The 25,193-nt window shown below is 32.8% G+C and overlaps 1 protein-coding gene across 2 annotated transcripts in view; it reads left to right on the forward strand.

Annotated features, from left to right (window-relative positions):
- The window catches only part of LOC130446673 (solute carrier family 46 member 3-like), a 70,206-nt gene that overhangs the window by 36,688 nt on the left and 8,325 nt on the right, over positions 1-25,193 (forward strand). The window contains exons 1-5 of one of the 2 annotated variants that reach the window (XM_056783052.1): positions 4,094-4,149; positions 13,541-13,829; positions 17,900-18,536; positions 21,632-21,733; positions 24,974-25,111. In XM_056783052.1, the coding sequence (XP_056639030.1) occupies positions 13,557-13,829; positions 17,900-18,536; positions 21,632-21,733; positions 24,974-25,111 (1,150 nt within the window). In that variant the 5' untranslated portion in view covers positions 4,094-4,149; positions 13,541-13,556. Of the gene's footprint in view, positions 1-4,093; positions 4,150-13,540; positions 13,830-17,899; positions 18,537-21,631; positions 21,734-24,973; positions 25,112-25,193 lie in introns of those variants that run through there. The other variant, XM_056783051.1, reaches the window with a different exon arrangement.

The raw sequence follows: 25,193 nt of genomic DNA on the forward strand, positions 1-25,193 counted from the left end.
GCCGAACCGGACGGAATTCCCCATTTTATTACTCTATACCTTTTTAAAAGAGACTATAGCACCGTCTACAAGAGTCAAACATGAAACACCCTGTATAAACCGGCAGGAGACTTTTCCTCGGTGGTCGGCATCAGTTAAATTATATAAAAACTAGTACTCAGATGGGTTGAACAATTAATATTAAGATGGATGCCACCAGCTTTTTAGATTAGACAATCTAAAACTACCCCCGGACACGATTATCCAAATTAATATTCATTGCTAAGAACAATAAAAAAAGTTTCAGCAACAAATAAATTTATTGAAAAAATACTAAATTCGCATTAACTGCGTTATAAATTAAAAACAACTCAATTATTTATATATTAAAGATAAGGCTGGGACTATGGAAATCCGGGATGTCCGCAGCTCTCAACTAGATTCCCAGATGTTGGAGTGAGTTGAATTTGTAGTCTGGTGGTTGGATCCTTCGTGGTTCAAACTCCCAACCTGGCAGCTGTAAACTGCGGAAAAAAATGAAGAAAAAAAGGGAACACAGATGAAATTTACTGAAGAAGAAACGAGTAGAAAGAACAAATTTGAATAAAAGGAGCTTATGCTCTAACATATCAATTCATATCTTTTTCAAAACATAACCAAACAGGAATCTATTCTTTTCTATTTGTCCTGTGTGTGTGAGAAAGAGAAAAATGCTTTATACATAATTGTTACAAATTGTAGAAAAAAGTTTGTAAAAACTAAAAAACTACTGACGTAAATTTTCAACCATGATGTCCTTCTTCTTCCAGGACTCCGTTTTCCCTCTATTTTTTATCTTTGAGTCGTAATTTGATTTTTTATTCCAGTAAATATTCGATATAAAATTAATATCAACTGCAGTCGCCTGTAGAATATTTATTAGTTTATGATGACGGACCTTGTCGAATACCTTCTCAAAATCTATAAAACATAAATATACGTTATATACGTTGACATCTCTCTGCACTTTCTCTGCACCTCTACACCAAGACCTGAATGTTGAACAAACCCTCTCTAGTTCCTAGTCCTTTTCGAAAGCCAAACTGAGTACTGCTAATGTCTTCGTCTATTTGAGGGTATATTCTTTGATGTATAATTCGCGGGAATATTCTTTAGCGTTTGATTTCTTAGTCAGTCTGATAAAAGTCGATTTCAATCAATCCGTTGGAAGTAAACTTTTGTGATAGATAGCGTTAAACAGTTTAGTTAGTAATTCCATTACACCAGGGAGCTTTTCCATTTTTTGCATTTGAATATAAAAATTTCAATATATAGAAAACAACCACAATGAGTAACAGTGCATAGAAAAAATTAAGCCAGTATGCCGCATTAAATATAATTATTAGGATAGAAGTCGTTTATAGAGTAGAAGGAACTTTCCAGTAAATATGCCCTCAAATTATTGCGAGAAGAGATGATATCGATTCGATTTTAATTGGCAAGTGGTTGAGCCTTTAACTAATTTTGAACGTGTAGTAGGTAGGTAAAGGTCGGGCTCCTCGTTACTAACTGGATATTGACCTCTCTGAAATTGGAGAAGCGTGCTTACGAATTAGGCAAACGGATTCAAGTATGAATAAGGAAGAAAGAGTCAGAATTTTTAATCTTTTAGTCCCTGCATTGAGCCCTGCTGTGTAGTCCTAGTAAATATCTAAAAGCTCTCTTTGGTAGTTTGAAGATATGCTCAAATTGAGTCGCACTACACGTACCCCAGAAGGGAATGACATATCGGAGATGCGATTCAATAAGGCATAATAAACTGTTAACGAGATGAATAAGTTCAGTTCTTTAGAAACTGATCTCAGCGCATAACAGGAGGAACTACGATTTCAAGGAATCATCCCCAACAAGCCTTAAGAATTTTCCAGATTCAACGACGTCAATGGTGGTGTTATTTAATGAAAAAGGCAGCACTGTACTTTTATATGATAAAACTTTAGCTTAAGAAACGTTGAGACAAAGAAGATTAGAAACGCACCATGATTTAAGGGTAATTGGGTCACTAAATATGGTCGTATGAAGTGCGGGTTTAGGGTTGCTTCAAGAGAAACTAGTGTCGTCGCAAATAGACATATTTTACCACTGATGTCTAGATAGGTGATGTCGTTTATGAACAGAAGAAACAAAATAGGGCCTAGTACTGAGCCTTGAGGTATTCCACATTCTATTGGCTTGCAAGAAGACATCGTTGTATCAACCCTTACAAGCTGACTTCTGTTGGTAAGGTACTACTTCAACCGTGCGATAGGTGTTTCCCTGATACTGGAATACTGCAATTTGTTAATTAAAATATTATCATTAATATAATCGAAAGAAAAATCACAAAAAGTGGAGTGATAGTTGTTTAGGCTAGAGTAGACATTATTTAGGAGGGAGAATATACCATCATGTGTGCATTTGTTACTTAAAAACCCAAATTGATGGGTAGTGAGTATTTTATATTTAAACAGGAATGATAAAAGCCTTTTTTTGATCAATATTTCTATGATCTTAAATCACGTGGGAAGGAGTGTAATTGGGCGATAATTTGATGCTTGATTTTTATCTCCTCCTTTATGCAGAGGTATAATTAATTATAGTTGTCTTAAGGCAATTGGGAAAATGAATAAATTGAAAATACGAATTTATATGAAAACTATCATACAAAATTGCTTAAAATAAAAGGAAATCTATAAAGATAACTGGAATTTTTGTGAGCACAATAAAAACGCAAAGAAAAACTTACCAGCGAATATAAATCACCACAAATTTACTAAATTTTACTTTGATTTGAACCGTAGATAGGTAGAGGAAGAATTCGATTATATTCCAAGGTTTTAATGAATTTCTCGAATAAAGTGGTAGGTCGATAACAAATAAATTAATAAATAACACTCGAATGTTAGAATAAATAATTCAGAAGTGTCTACTGTGTCTCAAAACGTGAACAAAGGAATATTCAAAACTTAATAAGTCGAATGGCATGTTTCAATTAAAAGACTGTTGATGAAGATGTTTTATGGAATATTCCCCTTTATACAAATGTGCATGAGAAATTAAAAAGAATATAGAATTTAATAGTAGAAGTGTCTAGGTTGGATCTATAAAAACTGCTCATTTGCTTCAGCAAAACCAAAAGAATTATGTCTTCTGCACATATATAGCTAAATAATCTAGCACTTTTATTTTATCCACATTATATATACGAGTATATCTTCAAAAATGAATTTTCGAAATTTTTGATAAAATTAATAATAATAATATAAATATATAATTTTTATAAATAAATATTGATCAGCCAGTTCATCGATACGAAATTTATTAATGCTCACAATGCTCATTCCCTATTTTTTTAGGCACATGGTCATACATTCGATATGACGCTTCATTTGATTTGCATTTCGCTCCATATATATTTTAACTTCAGTTACTTTTCTATAAATGGAAAGATTTAAGTAACATTAGTTAAATTCACAAATTCGAAAAACTATTTATCAACATAAAATATAAATAAATAAAGTGGTTTCAATAATCTGACTACTGTTGTCGTTGGATACCAAGACTATATAGATCACTCTTTGCGTGATTATGCTCCCTTAAATACTAATCCTATTGTATACAAAAGCTTTCATCAATTATATTTATGGTCGTTGAAGTCACATCAATACAAAAATAAGGGTAAGTGATTTCATAAGTTAATGGAACTTCAAGTGTCTAAGGGACATATGGAATGGCTTAAGTAAGACGTTGAATCCCGTGAGGGGACTGTCAATTTACAATGAATATTAACAAATATAATAGTAAGTAGAAGTTGAATAGGTAAATTTGTGATTCTTCACAGTCACATTATATAACTTAATGTATGGTTAACAGATCTTAAATGATCCTATCAGGAGTGACGAGATAATTTGTTTATAAAAAAGTGACAATTAATACTTAGTTTCTCAATTTTTATAAGTTTGTCACAGAGAATTATTAGTCATAATTGATTTTAGGAATTTTCTCAAATTGTTTTTTGATGTATTTATTTCTGGGTTTATAATTGTTTTTACAATTCGGTCATTAGTAGTTTTATCTTCATTGTTTCGATATTATCCCCATCTTTAAGCACGTTGTGTTTGATGTGGATCAAGTTTTGATTAAGATAATCAGGTACGTATTTTGTTGTTATATAGATTGACTTTTCCATTATCGTTTACTAAAAAGATTTTGATTTGTTATTCTATAGTTCCACATTGTCATGTTATATTTGAAAATGTATCATGATCAAAATTCAAATCGCTCAATTTCTTCATTTATTTTATACATAGTTACCAATAGCAATATTTTACAAACTACGATAATAATAGGAATAACAAAATGAACCTGTTCTCAATATGCCAGATATTTATAACCATAATCATTGTAAAATGTTTGGGAGATATTTTTATTTCTGTTCGGTTTATGTAATATATAACATTTTGGGTCTTTACAGTTCAGATCCAGATAATTATTGATATTGTTAATTAGGTATATAACATTGAAACTTATTTAGTTAACTAGGTACAAAAAAAAATAGAAAATATCATTATTTTCTTTGATTGTAGATAGTGTTCAGCGGCTCGCGTCTTTCTAAGTTTTTTATTTTATTTAATATAGGTGTCGGCCTAGTGCCGCTTAGTTTTGCTACTGCATGTCAAGAGACCAGTGTTGCCAGAGCTAGTACAATTTTAGTACATTTTAGAGTATTTTATACGCTAGTACATTTTTCCTTTTTTCTAATACATTTTCCCTGCGTTCGTTTTCTCCCAATTTCTCCCACTGGGAGCATGTACTATACCAGAGGCGGGATTTTTTAAAAATAATAATTGACACAGTCTATAACATTTTTGGAAAAAAAAATTTAATTTAAACTTATGTTTATACATCTTTCTATAATTTTATTAAATTTGTTTGAAGTTGGTACAATCTAGTACATTTTCTAGTTCAATTTTTACATTCAGCTTTTAAATTGTGGCAACACTGCATGGGACAGAAAATATTAGATCATTTGCTTTATTAGAACCGTTGTGATATGACGCTTTGGTACTTCTGGCAGTGTACATCATAAAAGAGTTTTGATATTTCACATAACGTTTGTTTTTTCAATTCCACCTATTTTATCACTGTGCTTTCCGATTGATTGTAAAGTGTGCAAAATCAAGGTAAGTTTCTAAGCATAACCAAATTACTAATTTGTTATTATAATTATGACTATTGCTAATTTTTATGATTATGATTATAACTACTTCCATAGAAGAGGATTCAGGTTTGTGTGCCAATTATTTTCTAGTTTTTGTTACAGATTATCATTTATAAGAACAGTTTTACTTAAAAGTCACCTATTTTTTTAACAAGTTAATTACAATATATGAATATACCAGTCATTGATATTGAAGAAGAAATTTAGCAAAGGAGGCCAAATAGTAACTGAACTAAGAGCGTCACTAACTGGAGATCATATTGACCAGCTTGTTTTTTTAACCATTAATAAGACGTTTGTTAACATTCCTAAAAATTTATAATAAACATCTTTTAAGATAATAATTTTTTGTTTTGCTTTTAGTTGCAAGCCTACATCTAAGACTAAAGAGTTTATTTTGAAACAAGCCCATTAAGAGCTAGTGACAAATTATCACTTTTAATTAATAATATACAAAAGAGATTGTTGTGTTAGGTTAGGTTTGTTGATGAAGTGTACGGAATTCTTCAAAAAGAAAATGATCTCAGCTCGAAAACACGCGACACAACTTTGCCACGAGACAACCAACGCACTCCAGCGTCCAATAACAACTGCTTGTGAATGCTTCCCATTTCTTCACAAATGATATCAAAATATGGGAATTTAAATGCCTAGCTTTAATAAAATTCATCACTTCCACTATGTCATATAACACTGTGAAGCAATAATGCAATATAATAGTTGGATTCATCTTCTTCACGCGCGTCTGAAGCCCTATTCGTGTCCCGGTCATAGCCTGAGCACCGTCAGTGCTAACTATCACACATTTGTCCCATATAATTCTATGAGTGGACATAAAGTTATTCAACACTTCAAATATTACTACACTTGTTGTGTGCAAAGGCAGAGATAAACAAAATAAGAAGAAATCTCACTTGTGCTGTTGTTGTGTTCGTAACGAACATATCCAAGCAAGCTAACATTTCCCGACATTTCATCAATTCTCTTCTTCACTGTGTTATTTGATAACGATACAAAGTCCAATTCTTTTGAAACTTTATCACCTAACATAGCAGAAACCATAATTTTAGGGGCTTACCATTTTTTGCAACTAGCGGGGATACTTGGTAGGACGCCAATATAGCACTTTCATTATTGGTACCAGTAACTGTTTTTATCATTATTTTTTTGTTTTGTTCTAATAGCGAGGCTTTAACTTTGGAAAAGGCTTTTGATTTCTCACGATATTCTTGGTGTTTTGTTTGTAAATGACGTTGGAGTTTGGTCGGTTTCATCGACACATTCGACAAAGCTTCGTAGCATATGACGCACTGAGGTCCCTCTTTCCCGTTTAATATGATACTTGTGAAACCGAAAACTGAGTATTCGTCGCAAAACTTACGACGTTTAACCTTTGAAGTCGAAGGTTTTTCATATGCTTCGTCAAAAGCGGAGTCATTTGGTTTTAACTAGAGTTTCATTGTCACAGGTCACAATAACTCGAACAACGTAATTTAATTATTTTAATCTCGAACGCAACGCAATACAAATCAAAACAATTGCACCAATCGCGGGCGTGTGCATGCTTAGTTAGCGAGCAATGCAGTGCGTTGGAGGAAGAGTCACGGCCCGGCACCCGCATGCACGAAATTAGCATTTCCAGAGACGACACCGCGGGCCCCCAGGGGTCCGTGGACCACAGGTTAGGAAACACTTTCCACATTTAAAAAAAGTGGTAGTTGTCTTTATACTTACAAATATAAAAAATATATCTTCGACTAGTTAATTGAATCCATTTCCCTAGCTAGTTTTGAATTCATACTATAATTTTATATGTTCATAAATCGTTCGTGGAGAAGTGTATATTCAGAACAAATCATGCGCATTTAACATGTTCAGAATACATTTGGAATGTGTCCAAATTATCTTCCGTGAACGCTGATATAAGAACAATTTCTGTCTCTGCTTGACGAAACTGACAGACTGACGAAGTTTTAACTTGCGACGCAATTGTTGAGCTTATCTTCAGTGTTGCCAGAGCTAGTACAATTGTACAATTTTAGTACATTTTAGTGTATTTTATACGCTAGTACATTTTTCCTTTTTTCTAATACATTTTCCTGCGTTCGTTTTCTCCCAATTTCTTCCACTGGGAGCATGTACTATACCAGAGGCGTTGATATCCAATAAGTTATTCTATAATAGAATACAATTTTATTTTTGAGTCTGAAATTTTATTTTTTTATTTCATTACTTACCTTTTATCTTTATCGTTGATTTCTGCAAATATAAATTTATTTTATATTTTCATTTAATAAAATAAACTAGAAATTGTACTAGATTGTAACAATAATTACAAAACAGAGCCAAGTTGATTTATATTTAGATCGTGATATTTTTGTACTGCATTGCTAATTTTATCGGTAAACTTTATATAAATTTTTCATCCTTAAAATAATAATTGACACAGTCTATAACATTTTTGGAAAAAAAAATTTAATTTAAACTTATGTTTATACATCTTTCTAAAATTTTATTAAATTTGTTTGAAGTTGGTACAATCTAGTACATTTTCTAGTTCAATTTTTACATTCAGCTTTTAAATTGTAGCAGCACTGCTCATCTATACGCTGAGATCTCATTTTGCATGGAACTCTTTATCGTGGTATATGATAGTGTGTGGTATCAATGCACTAATGGGTTAAACTCTGATATCTTTTCTATTAAACCAGTTTATTGCGATAAAATTTTTTACGTTCTAATAAATAAATTCATCTATTCTACTAATAACTGTTTTTACCAATAACATGTATTGCTATTATCACATCCGTTACCTTTGGTAAAATATTTGTTGGGCAGTATAATTAACTTAATAATAAGAATAGATGAACAGGTAATGACGTTGTTCAACATTAAAATGTCTATAATTGTGTATATTGAATTGCTAGCTGTTGGGATTCTATTTTTTAAAGAATTATTTCGAGGATAAATTTGATTCTCATCGCAATCGACAGTTATTAATACACCATTCACCATATAATTTTGGAATCACCATTCTTATTCTAGTGGGAATTCGAATAGTTTGTGATAGTTAATGCAGGTAATTGTTAGATTTATGCTAGATATATTTCATTAGGCAAGCCAATTCCTTCAAAAAATTAATTCAAAAACTATGAACTTGCTGTCTTAAGCCTCCAACTGTATGCTGAGGTTTGATATACCCCAGCAAATTTCAAGTATGTCGCGTTTTTGAATAATTTTCACTACTTCTTGTGGTGTCTCAATACTTTACTAAAATTATCGAAACCACTGATCTTTGTTAATTGTGCAGCTGTGTTCAAACGAATAAGCAGACCACATCGTTACTTTGGATATCTCATAGATACCCGATTACACAGGTAAGCTACAAACTTTTACGATTTGCTTTTTCTGAATTTAGTTAAATATTTTCTTATTTTTTGTACAATTTTCAGAATTTGTATTATGACATGATACGAGAAGAAACAGAGTTACTTGGAGAAAGTTGTGGTAAGAGTCGTAAGCGGCTTTTTCTTTTTGGATCTACAGCTCCTGAACTAATTTTTGCCTTCTCTCGACCGTCTATTCTTCTCTTGGAATAATTGTTGGGAGGATTGAATGAGTCAATTGTTATCGTTCGTCCCAAGAGCTCGAAGGAGTGTTGTTAGGTTAGGCTAGCAATCTGCCTAAGCAAATAAAAACGAATCATTTCATTTGAAAATATTAAGTTACTGTTGCGAACGCGCTCGATCGGTTAATTAAGTTATACAAAGGACATACAAGATAAGTTGGATCAACATCTTGAAAACTAATACGTTTTAGAAAATTATCATTACAAATATTCAACTGAGAAAATATTTAATTTCTTAGTAACCACTAAACACATATGAAGTACAAAATTTACTTTTCATAAGTAATCACTTGATTAATAACAATTATTATATCCAATATAAAACGAATAGTGGTAAATTATTCGTCTCTGTTAGATATTTTTATTAACTACCTAATTTAGCAGTGGTGGGTTCAATTTTCAAATTATATATTGATATTAATCAGTACTAGTGAAACAAAATACTCAAAGTGAGTTTCAGTTGCAAGATAAATGCAGTGAACTATGAAAAGAGGTATGTAAGAACAGTATGGAATATTCAGCTTTAAAATTGCGATAATCTATGTAATTTTTAAATTTCTAAATTTAAATTCTAATGGGATGTATATGATTTGGGACACTGCGACCCAAAGGGTCTATTGTGTCCTCTTTTTTTGCTGTTGCATAGTTCTATCTACCGATCTTTTCGTACGTTTCCAGCTGTAATGATCTGGAATTCCTCAATTTCTCGCACCTCGATTGAATGTGAATAGAGATTTTATTCTTTAGATAGGAAAATCTGTACTCTATACTAAATCTAGCATCATAAGGTGTCCAGTGAGACAGTTATTCCTCGATAAGACTAATGTTAGTATTCATAGATTGTTTTTACTTAGGTTGATACATTCAACAGATCTTCCCTGGTTATAGTTCAGGTTCTATGAAGAGGTTATCCGCCACTACTTCAGCAAGTCTGTAAGTTATTTTATTTCCCTCCACTTCAGTGTGTTCCGGTACCCATTGGAGGGTTACTTATAGTCTAAGATTCCACCGCTTGATCTTGCAGGGATCTGTTTTTTTGATGAAATTAATTTCAAAGGAATCTTGAGGATATATGGAATGGATAAAAAATTAGCCACAATTACCTGTAATTAATTTTAATGTCATTTATATAGTAATATGACTTGCAGCTGTATGTTTTTTCAGTCAATCTTACAGCATTCGAAAGAAAAAGATGTCAGAAATCGAAATAAAAATGGTTACCAGCTCTTAATTTTATGCAAAATTAAAGTTTTATATACATCGAACATGAAAATCCATGGTTGCCAGTTGCACAATGGTCGCAAACAAAGATTGCTATGATTTTTGTGAACGACTCTCGCTCCAGGTAAGTGGAAGCGCAAGAGTGAAGATGCACGCATTGTTACGTGCGATGAATAAGGACAAAGCATGGCAGTTGCGACACTTATACAGTTTATGTGCAGTTTAGGCATTTCGTAGTTTACAAAAGGTGAGCACGCCACTTTGCCTTGTTTACGAAAGGTGAACACTTCGTTTTCAATTTAATAAATATTGTTTAGTGTTTATATTTGTGCTTTCTGAAAATTTGGACGTGTTTTTTGTGCCACGAAGGTGGAAAATTAATCGATTTTGATAACTCTTATGATTCCGATGATGTTGATGGTGACACAGACGATGAAGAAGAAAACTAAAAGATCTATTTAACTATAAGATTTACATTTAGAAAAAGCCGACAAATAACTTGTAAACGAAGTGGATTTTCACTTTTTCAATAAAAAATAATATTGTTAAAATTAATAATAAAAGCAAATGTAGTTATTAATGAAATAAAAACCAAAATCTAAGTATCCATGGACATAGAAAAAACAAATAGAAAAACTCCAATTTTCTCTAAAGATTCTGTAGAAAACTTTTTCGATGAAAAATGGGTCTTTACCCAAGCGATGAAAATTGTCATTATGCCGAAAATTTTATATATAATAAATAATAAAACCTAATATCCACAACTTTATACTATTGTTAACAGCTCATAACAATGCGTGCATCTTCTCTTTTGCGCTTCCACTTACCTGGAGCGAGAATCGTTCACAAAAATCATGGTAACCTTTGTTTGTGGCCATTGTGCTACTGGCAACCATGGATTTTCATGTTCAATATGTATAAAACTTGCATAAAAATTAAAAAAAAAACTGTGAATGCAGTTAATTAACAATAATATACCTGCTTACACCTAGCAACCCTAATGCTGCGGCCGACTGAGAGCTGGCAACCATTTTTATTTTGATTCTTGACATCAGTTTCTTTCAAATGCCGTAAGATTTACTGAAAAAAACATACAGCTGCAAGTCATATTAGTATATTAATGACATTAAAATTAATTACAGGTAATTGCGGCTAATTTTTACAAAGCAACCTATCCCTAATCCTTTAAAGTTAATATCATCAAGAAAACAGATACTTGCAGGATCCTGTACTATTAGAAATTCTCCACCTATCAAACTTTGACTCAAATTTTGAATCTGAGCTCTAGTTGTCTGATTAGTAGTTTAGATTTATTAAGCCCTAACAATTAATTGTGAGTTACACCCCCTCAAACTTCTGGAAAAAGAAATTACCAAGAATCTTTAATCGTTATCAAAAACTTATCATTCATTCAACATTTCATTAACATTCCGCAATCAATAAGTAATTGTGGCCGCTAACTTTGACATTGAAACTTCTTTTGATAATATTCCACTAGGTAAAGTACTGTAGTAAATTTTACTGGGGTTTAATGAAAGTTTCTTTCTTTGCACACGATACATTTGGATAAGATGCTGTTTTAAGCTAGGCGTTTGGTTCACATCAGCAATAAAATTTGCATCGATACTAATCTATTCGTCTTCAGAATTAACTTACGAATTTTTATGAAGCTATGCACTTGAACTGGAAATCACAGAGTAGGAAAATAAAACAGTATTTGATTTATTATTTTTTATTATAATTAACCTCTCGTTCCTCCTCAAGTATTCCAGTAAAAGCCTAGGCTGATTATTTTATTAATATTTTAGAAGAAGCACCTAATGAAACATAATCTGAATGTTCGGTAACTTATCAAGTTAGTCGGGTCGTAGTCATCATGTGATAGGATCCTTTCTCTCCTGATAGACAGGTGGATAAATGCGATTAGTTGACAGATTACTTTACTTCACGTCTATGATTTTTTGAAAATTAAGAATTGTTTATTTCCCTTGAATGGTTGTTTACTATTAATTCTCATGACGCTGCTAACGATTGATCTGTTACTGAGGTTTGCAGCTTTTATGTTTTTCGGTGTTTCGTCATGAAAATTACTATTGTTACGAATGTGTCTCCACCCTGGAACTGGCCCTTTTGATGTACGTTAGAAATACCCGGAATTCGTTTGATGTTTGTTTTCTATGTGTTTTAATTATAGCAGTTCATTTACATTGTTTTTTTTTGAATAATTTCTAGGAAAGTCTATTTATTCGTGTGTTTTCTCTCTTATTTTCTAGAAGTTTTGAAAATTTTCTGAGTTTGCGTAGCTCAGTTAAGTTTTTAATAAATAGTCGTATTGAATAGACAGAAATAGAAAGTAATAGAAGAATGCTAGTAAATTATTATAAGTTAGTTATGTGTAGTGTAAGGTATTTAAATAAATAAAGAACGTGTAATATAGTGTCTATTAATTCACCCCAAGAATAGAAATCGTATAAATGAATAAGAAAAACATTACAGTATTAAACTTTAAAATGTCCACCGAAAATTGAACGCGACGTTCGAAAATTGTATATAAAAAGTATCAAAAAAATATTTTTCTACGACCGTGCGTTTTAACCCACTTTCCCACACGTATTTTAGTTTTGAAAGTGTAAAATTATGCAAATTTTGACCTTATTAGATAGTTTTTTACTCCGGAGGTTATAACTATTGTTACTACAGGTAAATAAATATTTACGAAATAGTCCATTAAATAAAATTTAAACTTTTTCTAGCTTTTGGTAGCATTTTCAATTTTTTGAAAATATAAAATAATACAGATATTTTTCATATAACCTTGTACATTCTTCAAAGGAGTGTCACAAAACAACCATCAAACCACCCGGGTTTGATATCAGTTGTTATGACAACACAGGCGTGTAATTGTTACTAATACGTCAAAGTTGTTCAAAACGTCTTGGAAGTGACCGAATAAGTATAATCTTCTAAATTAAACCACATTAAACCAAATAACTCCACTGGACCGGCAATTCTTACTAGTCTACAGAATACGACAAATTGTGTTTTCAATATTAATATTTATAATAATTAGTAGTTTTTAGTTAAAGTTTTTTATATTATTATGTTTGTTGGAATAAAATAATTTTTGAAAAATGGGTCGTTGTATATACGGTCGTAGAAAAAATAATGTAATAACTCATGCGTAAAGTGTCTTTCCGCACTTAACCGCTTGGCTGAACTCCACTCCGCGTCGTTCGGGACAACAGTAATCGCGTGCGGGAAAGTATCACTAACTATTTCATTTGTAAAAAAATATTTAATCGTTTCTATCCTTTTCGTCATTCTCATTGATCAAATCAATTGTGAGGTATACGAAAATTCCCAGGGTTTACTCCATTTATTTATTTAATATAATACGAAACTCAAGTGTCATCAACAAAAAAACAGTAGTTTATATGTTACAGAGCTTTTAATATTTATCAAGTAAATTTTAGTTTCAGTTGAAGTATAATGTCAAACGAATCAGAGACAAGAATTTCTCTGGCAGAAGATAAAGGATTTTCGATGGTGTTAAAACACAAAATAGATAAACTAAGAAATATAATAACGGTGGAACCATTGGTAGGATTCTATCAATTAGGACTATTTTTAACGAAACCGGCATTGGATAGCTTAGAACTTGAAAAAGCTTGTAGGATAAGTTTAGGATATAATGATACAGTATGTAATGCTGTTATTGGAGGTAACCATCAGCAGTTTTCAGACCAAAATGACAGCATTCAGGTACGTATTAAACATTATCTTAATTTAGACGGCTACAAACTAAAATCTACAAATATCCTCAATATCTAGCACTAATCAATTTTGAAATAACTATGAACGAAGTATATTTATTGATAAGATAAAACATTACTAACATCAGAAAAACTTTCCCATTGTCGCTTATCACTTTGGAGAACTATTAAAAAGAAGTAATTTGGAGTTTTGGAACCTTTGGTGATATTTATATTGAAGACACTGTTTACACTACCACTACACAAAAACTCACATTTAGACTGTTTGACGCCCGTTATAGCCTTCAGAGACCGAAAGTAAACTGAAATCTATTAACTCGTTTCATATGGAATTTTCCATTTCCTGGTATATCTTTTAATTAATTTTCCACTTAACATCGAGAGATACAGTAAAAAAAGGATCTTTATTATCTAATTTTTAACAGAGTGGGTTATAAATTGGTTTTTAAATCCTACAATACATTAAAACAATTATTAGGTAATTCTAAGGATAAAATTTGGAAGAGTGGTTTATATGAAATTAGCTGTAGTGATTGGAAAAGGAAGTATATTGGGCAGACTAAGAGATCCGTTAATGTCCGCTTTAAGGAGCACATAACTCATTTGAAATATGGACGGACCGAAAAACCGAGTATTGACGATAATGCTGCCAGTCATAACCATGAAATGAATATATATAAAATTGATAAAAAATGTATTTAATAATAAATTGTTCGATACATTTAAAAGCATTGAAATTGATAAATGTAAGAACAGCTTGAATAGGGACAAAGGGCCGGTTTAGAACTAGAAAGAAGTTTACGGAAAATTTGTTCAGATACAGAGATACAGTTCAAATACAGATGGAAATATGCAAAAAGTGGAAAAAATTTTGTTTTAAATTGTTTTGAAAGAGTTTGATGAAGATCTCAAAATTTCGTATTGTAGAATTGAAAGATCGTTTTCATGCCAATCTGGATGTCACGGTCAATATTGTTGTATCTATAACAATGAGCAGGAAGCTTTAAAAATACCTGACAATCAAATTCAAACATCAAGTTCATCAACTTTAAGCTCCGAATTCAACAAATAGTGAAGGAAGAGACCTATAAATGGACCAACGGCTTTCTTCTATCATAACAACGTGCCATGCCAAAAGTCTCCTCTCCTTACCCCAAATTCATTTCCATACGAATTTTGGCTCTTCTAGGAAATTATAAATGTAGGGAAACATTTTTACACCAGTATTAACATTGAAAATGCCACAATAGAGTCATTCCGAAAAAAGACTTCTAGAAATCCTTACAGTCATGGAAACAATGTGCATTGCTAAGGGCAGCACAATCTCATGTTACTTCACTCTACTTTACAAACCACATTTAAATTTACAGAAACAATTTTTTATCTAGTTATCGCTAATGCTCCTAATAGGAATAAAACTCATGAGCTAGATAACATCATATTATTTTTAAATGTTGATATGATACAAATTTTTATGCCAATTCTACTCGCCACTCTTTGCCTCCAATATTTGAGATATACCGTGTCGTCATAAATAAATAATTGGGCTATAGTCCCAATTATCCCAAAGTACCAATCTACTTTAACCCTAGACACTCCAGCCTAATATCTCATAGAGGATGGATACCAATAACTTCAGCATTATATTAGCTACAAGTGCATACCTATGATGTGGAAAAAAAATGGAGTAGTTCCATTAAAACAAAGCTGTATTAAGAACAAACATAATCTAACTAATATTATAAAAGAAAAATATAACTTTCAGGGCTTAAAATTTCTTAAAGTGTGGTAACTTTCGAAACACTTCGCGCGATACTGGGGCAAATATCGCAATATTCCGAAGTTTCGCTTCTTTCTTCTTTTTCCTGTCTTTCATAATACACAAGACAATCTGTTTTCATGCCTTTTCGCAATATGTGCAGTCTTTTGTCCAGTCTTGTTTGATGTGTTGAAGTAGAAGGTCTTGATCGATCTTCGTGGAACTCACCTACAAGTCAATTGACTAATCTCTTGACAAACTTCAAATGGGACAGTGGTTTTCCGTTCTTGCTTATGCATTTTTGGCAAATATTTCCATTCCACCATTTGAGAGATTTTCTTAGGAAACAGTATGATGATTCGTATTGATCAACACCACCCATTGAAGCCGTGTAGTTTTTGGCTTTTTCACATTTTGTTGTGTTCTTACAAATATTGTTTTTGTAATGAACCCACTGATATCACTGGTGCTTAACAGCGGAACCACTCTTTCCAGGAAATTATCATCGTTCTTACCTTTTTGTTAGCGATTTATATACTCACCAAATTTGGGTTTCTTTATGGGATCAGGTGCCTTTGCGATTGATTTTTATTGTATACAATTTCTGCGTCATCCAAAACGTATATGCGTATGCCCCATTTTGTAGGCTAGGTTCTAGGTTATAAAACTAATTTTACCGTTGAATGTATATCTGGTCCCGGTATAATATATTCCGTAAATTTTGAATTAATATATTCATAAAATTGTTGATCCTTGATATGTATGCCATATAGAATCTTTGGAAAGAGTTTTATTTCTCAGTTTGCTCTTGGCATAACTCAATTTCCTTCACTAATTATTCCGTGAAATACAGCTTAAAAAATTGTAGTGGTTCCTCGATGTTGAAAACTTGCGGCTCTGGTACTTTATTTCCTGTTGACAAATTGATTTTTTGCAAAAGCAATGTCGCTTCCTGTGATATCACTCCATGCATTGCTGTCTACAGGGGGTGTATTTTCGTCCTCTGAATTAGATTGGCGAAAATCATGTGTCACTAAATGGCGTTGAATTTGACTTCTAAGGCCGTGAACAACAATACAATCTGTAAGGGTGCTTAGTTTTTTTTTATGTTTTCAATGATATTGTTACGATTTTCTTTATTTTTTTAATTTTCGTTATTTCCTAAACGTATTTTTGTGGCTAGAATATAAAGTCGTGTTTAAGAATCAGTCTAAAAACGACGAAGTAACAATTTTTATCATCATAGAATATATTGAGAAGCAGACAACTGAAAGAAGGTGAGGCGGTTTTTAAAATGGGACATGTAGTATTATGTGGCATAGAAGGAACGAATTCAAAAACCATCAAAAGTTTCTCTACAGTAGTCAGGTCTAACTTCCCAGCCTCATGAGATAACAATTAATCTGAATAATGTAGTTAACGATTGGAAATGTAAGAACGGGGAAATAGACTTGATTATATACACGAAACTACCGAAACGGTGCACAAGAGTTTTATTGGCCACTAGAATAGGATTTTAACAACTAGTACATCTGTAACAGAACAACAACTTTTACCACGTTTTTATTGTTTTCGAAGTGCACCTTATGAATGTGATTACTAATTAGACTAAAATTACAAATGACACTTTCTATTGTTTATAAAATAACAAAATTGAATCGTATTCTGACTTTGTTGCTCACCTTTATTGAATTTTAAAAGAAAATTAACAGATGTCGCCCATTTCGTAATTTTCGCGTATTCAATTCTTCTTTTTTTTAACTACAATTATGTATCGATCCCTTAATGATCTTCTAATAGTATTTCAGTTAAATCGTCGCCAAGTAACGCAAAATCGAACTCATCTCTCACATAAACTCATAAACACTAAAAGATAAATATTAGAATATTAAGAAAATAAAGTTTGCTATAAAAATGTTACATAAAGTTTAGGTTTTTCAACAACAAAATTTCTAAGGCATGCAGGGTTATTAATTCATAGACTTTTTAGTTTTTCTACGTTAAGAAAGTTTTGATAGATGGCGGATGAGTCAACACCACTTAAGCCTCCTATTTTCGAACAAAAATCAGTAAAACATCGATATAAAGAGGAGGAGACTTTAATTTAAAGTTAATTTAACTATTAAAAGCGCCAACATCCGTGTCGCCGTAGCCGCGACAGTGGATTTAATGTTAGCATTTTAATGTCGCAAATACGGCGACGACGGAGTGCAAAATGTTATTTTTTCGAAGCTTTTTCCTAGAACATTTACGTGAAATATTGCATTAACACTTAAATTAGGTATCTTCATTTTTTGCAGGTTGTAGTGAGTAAAATGCATATGTGGCAACACGTAATGCAGAGTATAGTACCATTACTTCTTATCATTTTCCTTGGCACCTACAGTGACAAATACAAATGGAGAAGGCCGTTTTTCATAATACCTCTGGTAGGACATCTCATAGGTAACATAGGATGTATGTTGTGCGTCTTAAACATGACAACTTGGCCGCTAGAAGCTCAATCTGTATTCCAGAAAGTAGTTCCTTCGATATGTGGATCTCAAGTAATAGTTTCGATGGCTACGACGGCTTATATAGCTGATGTGAGCGATGTTAAATCTAGAACATTCAGATTAGGAGTGACTACAATAGTAATAAATATATCGGTACTTTTAGCTAATTCCATATCGGGTGTTGTTTTTACGAAAATCGGCTATAACGGTGTTTTATCAGTTTCATCGTTGATGTTCATTCTAGGTATTATATACGCTTCATTATGGATCAAGGAATATCAACCAACTTTCGAGAAAAATAAATTAGCACATTTATTTATGAATATGTTTGATCCTAAAAATGCCATGGAAACTATCACAGTCATTTTTAAAACGAAGGGGAAAAGTAAACACCTGTATGCGATGCTATTATTCGTCATGATTTATCAATCTGCTCTAGAAGGTAAGGTTCATTTTTGATGATTGATGTAAAGTGCCCTCCACTAACACTAGACCCACGGCCAAGTTTTCTCCATACTATGAGGGTGATTTTAAAAATTCCCATTTCTTTTTACAAATAGAAAACATTGTTTATGTTATGTGTTAGTAGCTGGAAGGGTGATGGGGCGTAACAGCCCACCCAGATTTCTTTAAAATCTTCAATTTCTTCAAAATCTTCTGTCAATCAGAATGACACTACTGACTAATGAATCATCCAGCTATCATATCCTGTGGCGATGGAGTCTAACAACTTCTTCTTGTTGTCTACTCCCTGACAATGTTGAAGACACTTGCAAGTACTGTCAAGCGTTGCACCTTGTGTCTATTAGTCAGTATCCGAGGGGGGAGGGGCACCGAACGAGCAAACACATTGCGATATCCCAACGTTTCTATTAAAGTTCTTTCAATTGTGCCATGAGAAGCATCAGAAATGCGTTCAACAAGTTCATGGACAGTGACCCTGCGATATTTGAGCAGCTAACTATTGACTGTTGACTGTTGACCAAAAGTGTGAAAGAGTAGAAACATCGCGTTCGATCTGTACTCGATTTGAAAACGATATAGACTTCTTAAACAGAATTGTTACTATGGATGAGACTTAGGTACATTTCTACGATCCACGAACAAACCAACAATCGATGGAATGGCGACACTCTGGTTCTCCAAGATATAAGAAGTTTCTTATCCAAAAATATACTGGAAAAGTTTTGCTTCAGTTTTTTGGGATTTCCATGGACTAATTATGATTGATTTTTTGGCTAAGGGTAGAACTGTAACTGGAGATTACTATTCGATATTACTGACCACTCTACGAGAAATAATTAAAGAGAAAAGACGCCGATAGCTATACAAAGATGTTTTGTATTTGCCCCTGCACACAAATCTCATGTTGCCATGCACAAAAATGGTATTTTGGGATTTGATTACTAGAGAAGAATATGTTGAGTGATAAAATATTGAAATTTTGTTTGGCTCTATTGTAGGCTAAGAATTTTTTAATATATCTTAATCTTACTCATAACTTCTACTATAAGATATAATAGTCCCAGAGCTGGCTACAAAAAACAGGGTCGATAAGTTGCGCGCCATTTCAGCTTGTAAACTGGCGGCCCCAACTTAGTACATCACCAAACGCCACTTCTTAAGCCGCGTTTACACCGGAGTTAATAACACAAGTTTTTAACATTTTTGTTATTAACTGATGTTAATAACAAAAGTCATTAACATATGTTAATAACATTTTCTTTTGGCTGCTAGTTTTGTTATCAACAAAAGTTAAAAACTCCGCCATTATCAACGCTCATGCACAGCCAGCAGTTCTAGGTGAGACATTGGTGCGAGAGGATGTTGAGGGGCCACTGGCGCGCTCTGTGTAGCAGGATGCTGGGAAGAGAGGAACATGTTGTTAACAAAAGTTAACGCGCTAAAAGAGGCCATTAACTTTTGTTATTAACATTTGTTTAAAACATAACACATTTCCTTTGATCTTTACCGACTCTGGATGGATAACATAAATCTTGTTAATAACATGGAATTTTCTGTTGAAAACACGAGTTATTAACTTTTGTTAAGAGAAATTTTTTGGCGATTCAGCTAAGTTAATACCTTTTTGTTAAAAAATCGTGTTATTAACTCCGGTGTAAACGCGGCTTTAAGGTCAGCATAGGTCGGATATGAAAATGCCAACCGGTTTTCCTGAACGAAAAAATTGACTAAAAACCTCATAACGTGCACGCGCGAAACCTTTTGTAACGTGCGGTTTAAGCTCCAAATAAGAGTGGAGTCATAGTGCAACATCAACATTTTCAAGTGGACGCCATATCAGTTAGTGACATACGTCAATCACCGTTGTGTAAAATACGTAAAATAATTTAATGTTCTTCTTATTTCTTGATATATTTAAATTGTTTTTCAACGGTGGGATGAATTTACTTTATTTTAACATTTATATCAGACTCATATAATAATAATCATCCACTTATTATATATTTAACTATTCACTAATTTTATAATTTATTTAAATTCAACGATTACTTTTCTGTTCGTTCTGTTCTCTATGACTTTTTATTATAAGCTAAACATGCTCGAATTTATATCAGAAAGTACATTTCTATAATTCTAGAAGAAAACAAATAAATAAAAAGACCTTCCTAGAAATTTGTTCAAATAAAGCAAAAACAAATCAAAAACGTCGCTATGATAAAAACGAGTATAAACAAATATCAAACGAACCGGCGTATTAGTCAAATTTTAGACTTTATAACCGACCAAGACCGGCTTCACGGTCCATGCCGTGGACGAGTTTGTAACAATAACTATATAAATATATACGCGTGCAGCTCATATCAAACATTCTCATACTTTTTATACGTAACTACGTAAATACGAGATGTATCCTATGTAACTTTCTATTTCTATTAGCCGCAGCGCTGCGATCGCAGTTCCGAGTATTTGCGGCAGTTCCCTGACTCAAGTAAAAAAAAGTAGTACGCTGTTTTCAGATCACTGCTGCCGACGTTTCTTTGTAGTGCTTTTTTATGATGTCAGTCTCAATTGAAAATACCGCTGCTTGTAAAACCTCATCTGTGATCCGGATAAGCAGGGCCTCTTTGAAACGCTACAATGAAGACAGTGAGATTTTATTTCTGGGATAGTCACGTGGGATGAATTAATCGAAGGGAGGCACACTTCGTTCTCAACGAAACTTATACCTAAGCATACCTTGACACCTCGAAAGCTCAATTTTGCTTATTGATTTCTCACAATACCCGATCTCACACTGCGAATGTGCCAAAAAAACTTCTATTGGAATTTGGACGTGTTTGATCATCCTCCCTACAGCCCGAAACTTTCATCTCTTCTTACACCCAAAAGCTTTCCTTGGTGGTAAACACTTGAATGAAAGAGCTTGTTACCACATGGATGAAAACATGAGCGGCAACCTTCTATGTAAAATGTATACAAAGATCTGTTCCACGCTATGACTAGTGCTTACGTAATTTCGGAAGATATGTGAAAAATTAGTTTAAAAATTGTAGCCTATGTGATATTTTTTAGGAGAAAATAATCTACTGTATCTTTACGTACAAAATGTGTTCCATTGGACTGTCGTAGATTATGCTTACTTTTTAACTGCAAATTCTGCAGTATCAGTAGTCGGTAAGTAAAATATATTCTTTCGATTTTTTTTAATATAATTTTCGATAAACTCAACGTTCAGAATTTATGGTCGATCCAATCTCATTTATAAGATAGAAATTTTTATAAATATAGTAATTAAAAATTTCACAAGATTTCACGATATTAAAAGAAAGAATTATAACTTTATCAACTAAAACAAATACCATTATTGCTCACAATGTTTGAGGAAGATTCAACATCTAAACAGTTTTCATGAAACGTTGTTGCTCTTGCAATTAGAATATCAAAAACCTTTCAGCATGTTGATAGGAAGTTGTTGCTCTGTCACATTTTTCCATTAGCTATTGAACACCACAACTGTCATTTTCTGAACAGAATTGATCTATGTAAATTGATGGATGTAGAAAAAAATAATTCACGATTTCAGATGTAAATTTTCCTATCAGAAAAATGAACTGACACTTTTTAGAATGCTTTCATTATTTTCCAGTGAAGCCATAAATGCAACACTCGTATCAGCAACACTCGTATCATGGATTCAATTTTTTTATCCCTCTGTCGTAAAACACTACAGCCTATAACTGGCTCGTGACATACGTCTTCAACTTTTCCAAGAAAGCGTAACATTTGCCGAGGTCAAGTTCATTGCTAGTAGTGGATGATCAAACAATCATCTAAATTCCATCAAAACAGGTGCTGTACGTCGAACCGTATATGAACGACGTTGTCATGTAGGAGTACATCTTCAGTAAGCATTCCTTCTTCTTCTTCTTCTTATTTTAAGACTATGTCTTGTATTTTCAAAGAGGCAGCCTAAGTTGTGACTCCGAGGACCAGCTCTCATACCAGCGCTTTGGTGGTCTTCCAGGCGGTCTGCTTGTATTGGGTCTCTCTTCCTTTGCGATTTTCGTCGTCCATTCTATTGACATGATCTCTCCATGCTCTTCTTCTAGTTCTGGCCCATCTCACTATATCCGGAACGTCACACAGTCTTCCGATTTCATTGCTCCTTATTCTGTCTCTTAGTGTTTTCCCTGTGATTGAGCGTAATGTCTTCATCTCGGTCGTTCTAAGAATCCGCTTAGTAGTTGCAGTCTCCGCCCTCGTTTCTATGGCGTACATCATTACTGGTCTGACACAAGTTTTATATATCCGTGTTTTGCTTTCGATACTTAAAAATTTATTCCTTCATATCACGGTTCGAAGGAATCCTGATATCCTAGATGCTGCTGTTGTTTGCGTTTTGACTTCTTGTTTCAAGTTCCTATTGCTCGTGATGTTTACCCCTAAATATTTAAAAGACATAACCTGCTCTACACTTTTATTATAAATTGCCAGTCTGCATCTTCTTGGTTCTCTCGCTATTGTCAAGGATTGTGTCTTTTGTGTCGATATGATCATATTGAATTTTCCTGCAACTGCTTCAAATCTGTGTAGCAGTTTTTGCAGATTATCCTCATCTTCGGATATCACAACCGCGTCATCAGCGTAGCAAATTATCTTAAACTCATGTTTTTCCATTCTGTATCCTCTGCCTGCCGTTTTGACTTCTTTTATGATTTCGTCCATTATAATGTTGAAGAGTATTGGGCTGAGACTATCTCCTTGTCTGATCCCTGTTGATACTGGCATTTTACTGGAGAGTTCGTTGTTTGCTCTTACATATGTGCTATTTCCGTTGTTCATGTCCTTTGGTTTACGCCTCGTTCTTTTAGTAGCTCAATGGTGTCATGTAATCTCAGTCTGTCAAATGCTTTTGTTAAGTCTATGAAGCACATAAACGCGGTTTTATTGTACTCTATGGCATTCCAAGTCCCTTATTTTGATTGATACGTCTCAGTGTCCGCAGTGTTTTACCAAATACTTTTTGCATCCAAGAACTTCATCACCAACCAAAATCGCAAGTGGTGAGAGAAGCAATAAGAGCAAAATTGGCACGAGACGGGAGTTGTCCGGTTAGGATATTATGATTGATACGTTATAAAACTGTTAGGTACTCAAGCGTAATTTACACGCTAGTTACGTTTACTTTAATGAAGAAAACATCGGGAAACTTACTTTCTGGATGAAGGTGAATATCAACGTCCAGACAATTTCAATTTTAATAGTAATACAGAAACTTCTGGAATCGTTGGTAATATTCATACTGAAGAGATGTTTCACACTACCACTACACCAACAGTAACAATTATTACTGTCTGGCGCACGATAGCCATGTTATCATCTTTTCACATACTAATACACATTTTACCTTCAATCTCTGAAGACGTGATAGTCACCTAATTTACTTCTCGATGTAAATATGTTAACTGCGTTTCTTAGCTCTATTTATTACATATTTTACAGATGGCTTCAAAAAACTTGCGTGGTTTAAGAAAAAATAGATTTTGATAGTTTATGTACAATTTTTACTATAATTTATTTTTATTCTGTGATCAATATTTTTAAGGAAAACAATTATCAAAAATTTTGCAGGTAGTTTAAACATTTCAGTGAGGCCGCCATATTGCGAGACGTTATAGGTTTAAAATAAACACTGAACTTATGATGGAAAGTAAATACGAACGTTATTCTCTCAGTTATTCTAAAATAAGAGTTAATATTAAACTTTGATTAATCTGAAAACTGTTACGTAAATCGTGCTTTGTACCAGGATGTTAAAATACCACGATTTGATAAACAAAAACGGTTTGAAAGTACATATTGGTCATTTTGAAGATCCTGCAACATGTAATTATTTTTATTGGCAGAATCATTTTAACGTAAGTAAATTGAAATTCTACTTATTTTAATATTTTATAGTAATTAAGTTTGTTATGCAACTATGTCATAATGTAAGAACTTAACCTATAAAAGGTTTATTCACTTTATTCTTATATATAGAAAAATGTATTATTCATTAAAACTTCTTGTGCTCTTAGATTAATTTATATGTAACTAATAAATAATCAAGCAGACAGCTGCTCAATGTTTTTATTAAACCTATGACGTCACAAATGGAAACCAATGAGAATTGTTTTCTTATGTAGTTGAAAATTTGAAATTTTTTTAATTTTCTGTTAAATATTATTTTTTCACCTTTAATTAAATATTTCACTTTCTGACATTATTTCACTGTTTAGACAACCACTACACCAACACTCGTCCGATACTCTTTTCGATAATCAAAGTATCGTCTTCAGAGACTGATGGTAAACTGAAACCTGGGGATTTTCTAAATGAAAATAAGCAAAATAATACTTTTTCCAATTATTTCAGGTAATATTTTAGGATTATGTGTGTTCGTGAAAGTTCTAGGAGCTGGTGATCTTGTCATTTTATTTATGACGGTATTAACGAAATTAATTTCTGAAATAATATTTGGTTGCGCCAAATCATCTGTTGTATTCTATATAGGTAAGTAATAATATATAGTGTAAACCAACCAAATAGAATAAATTCGAGCATTTTAGAAAAAATATAATGCATGTACAATGCC

Source organism: Diorhabda sublineata, chromosome 7 (assembly GCF_026230105.1).
Source record: "Diorhabda sublineata isolate icDioSubl1.1 chromosome 7, icDioSubl1.1, whole genome shotgun sequence".
Lineage (NCBI taxonomy): Eukaryota > Metazoa > Arthropoda > Insecta > Coleoptera > Chrysomelidae > Diorhabda > Diorhabda sublineata.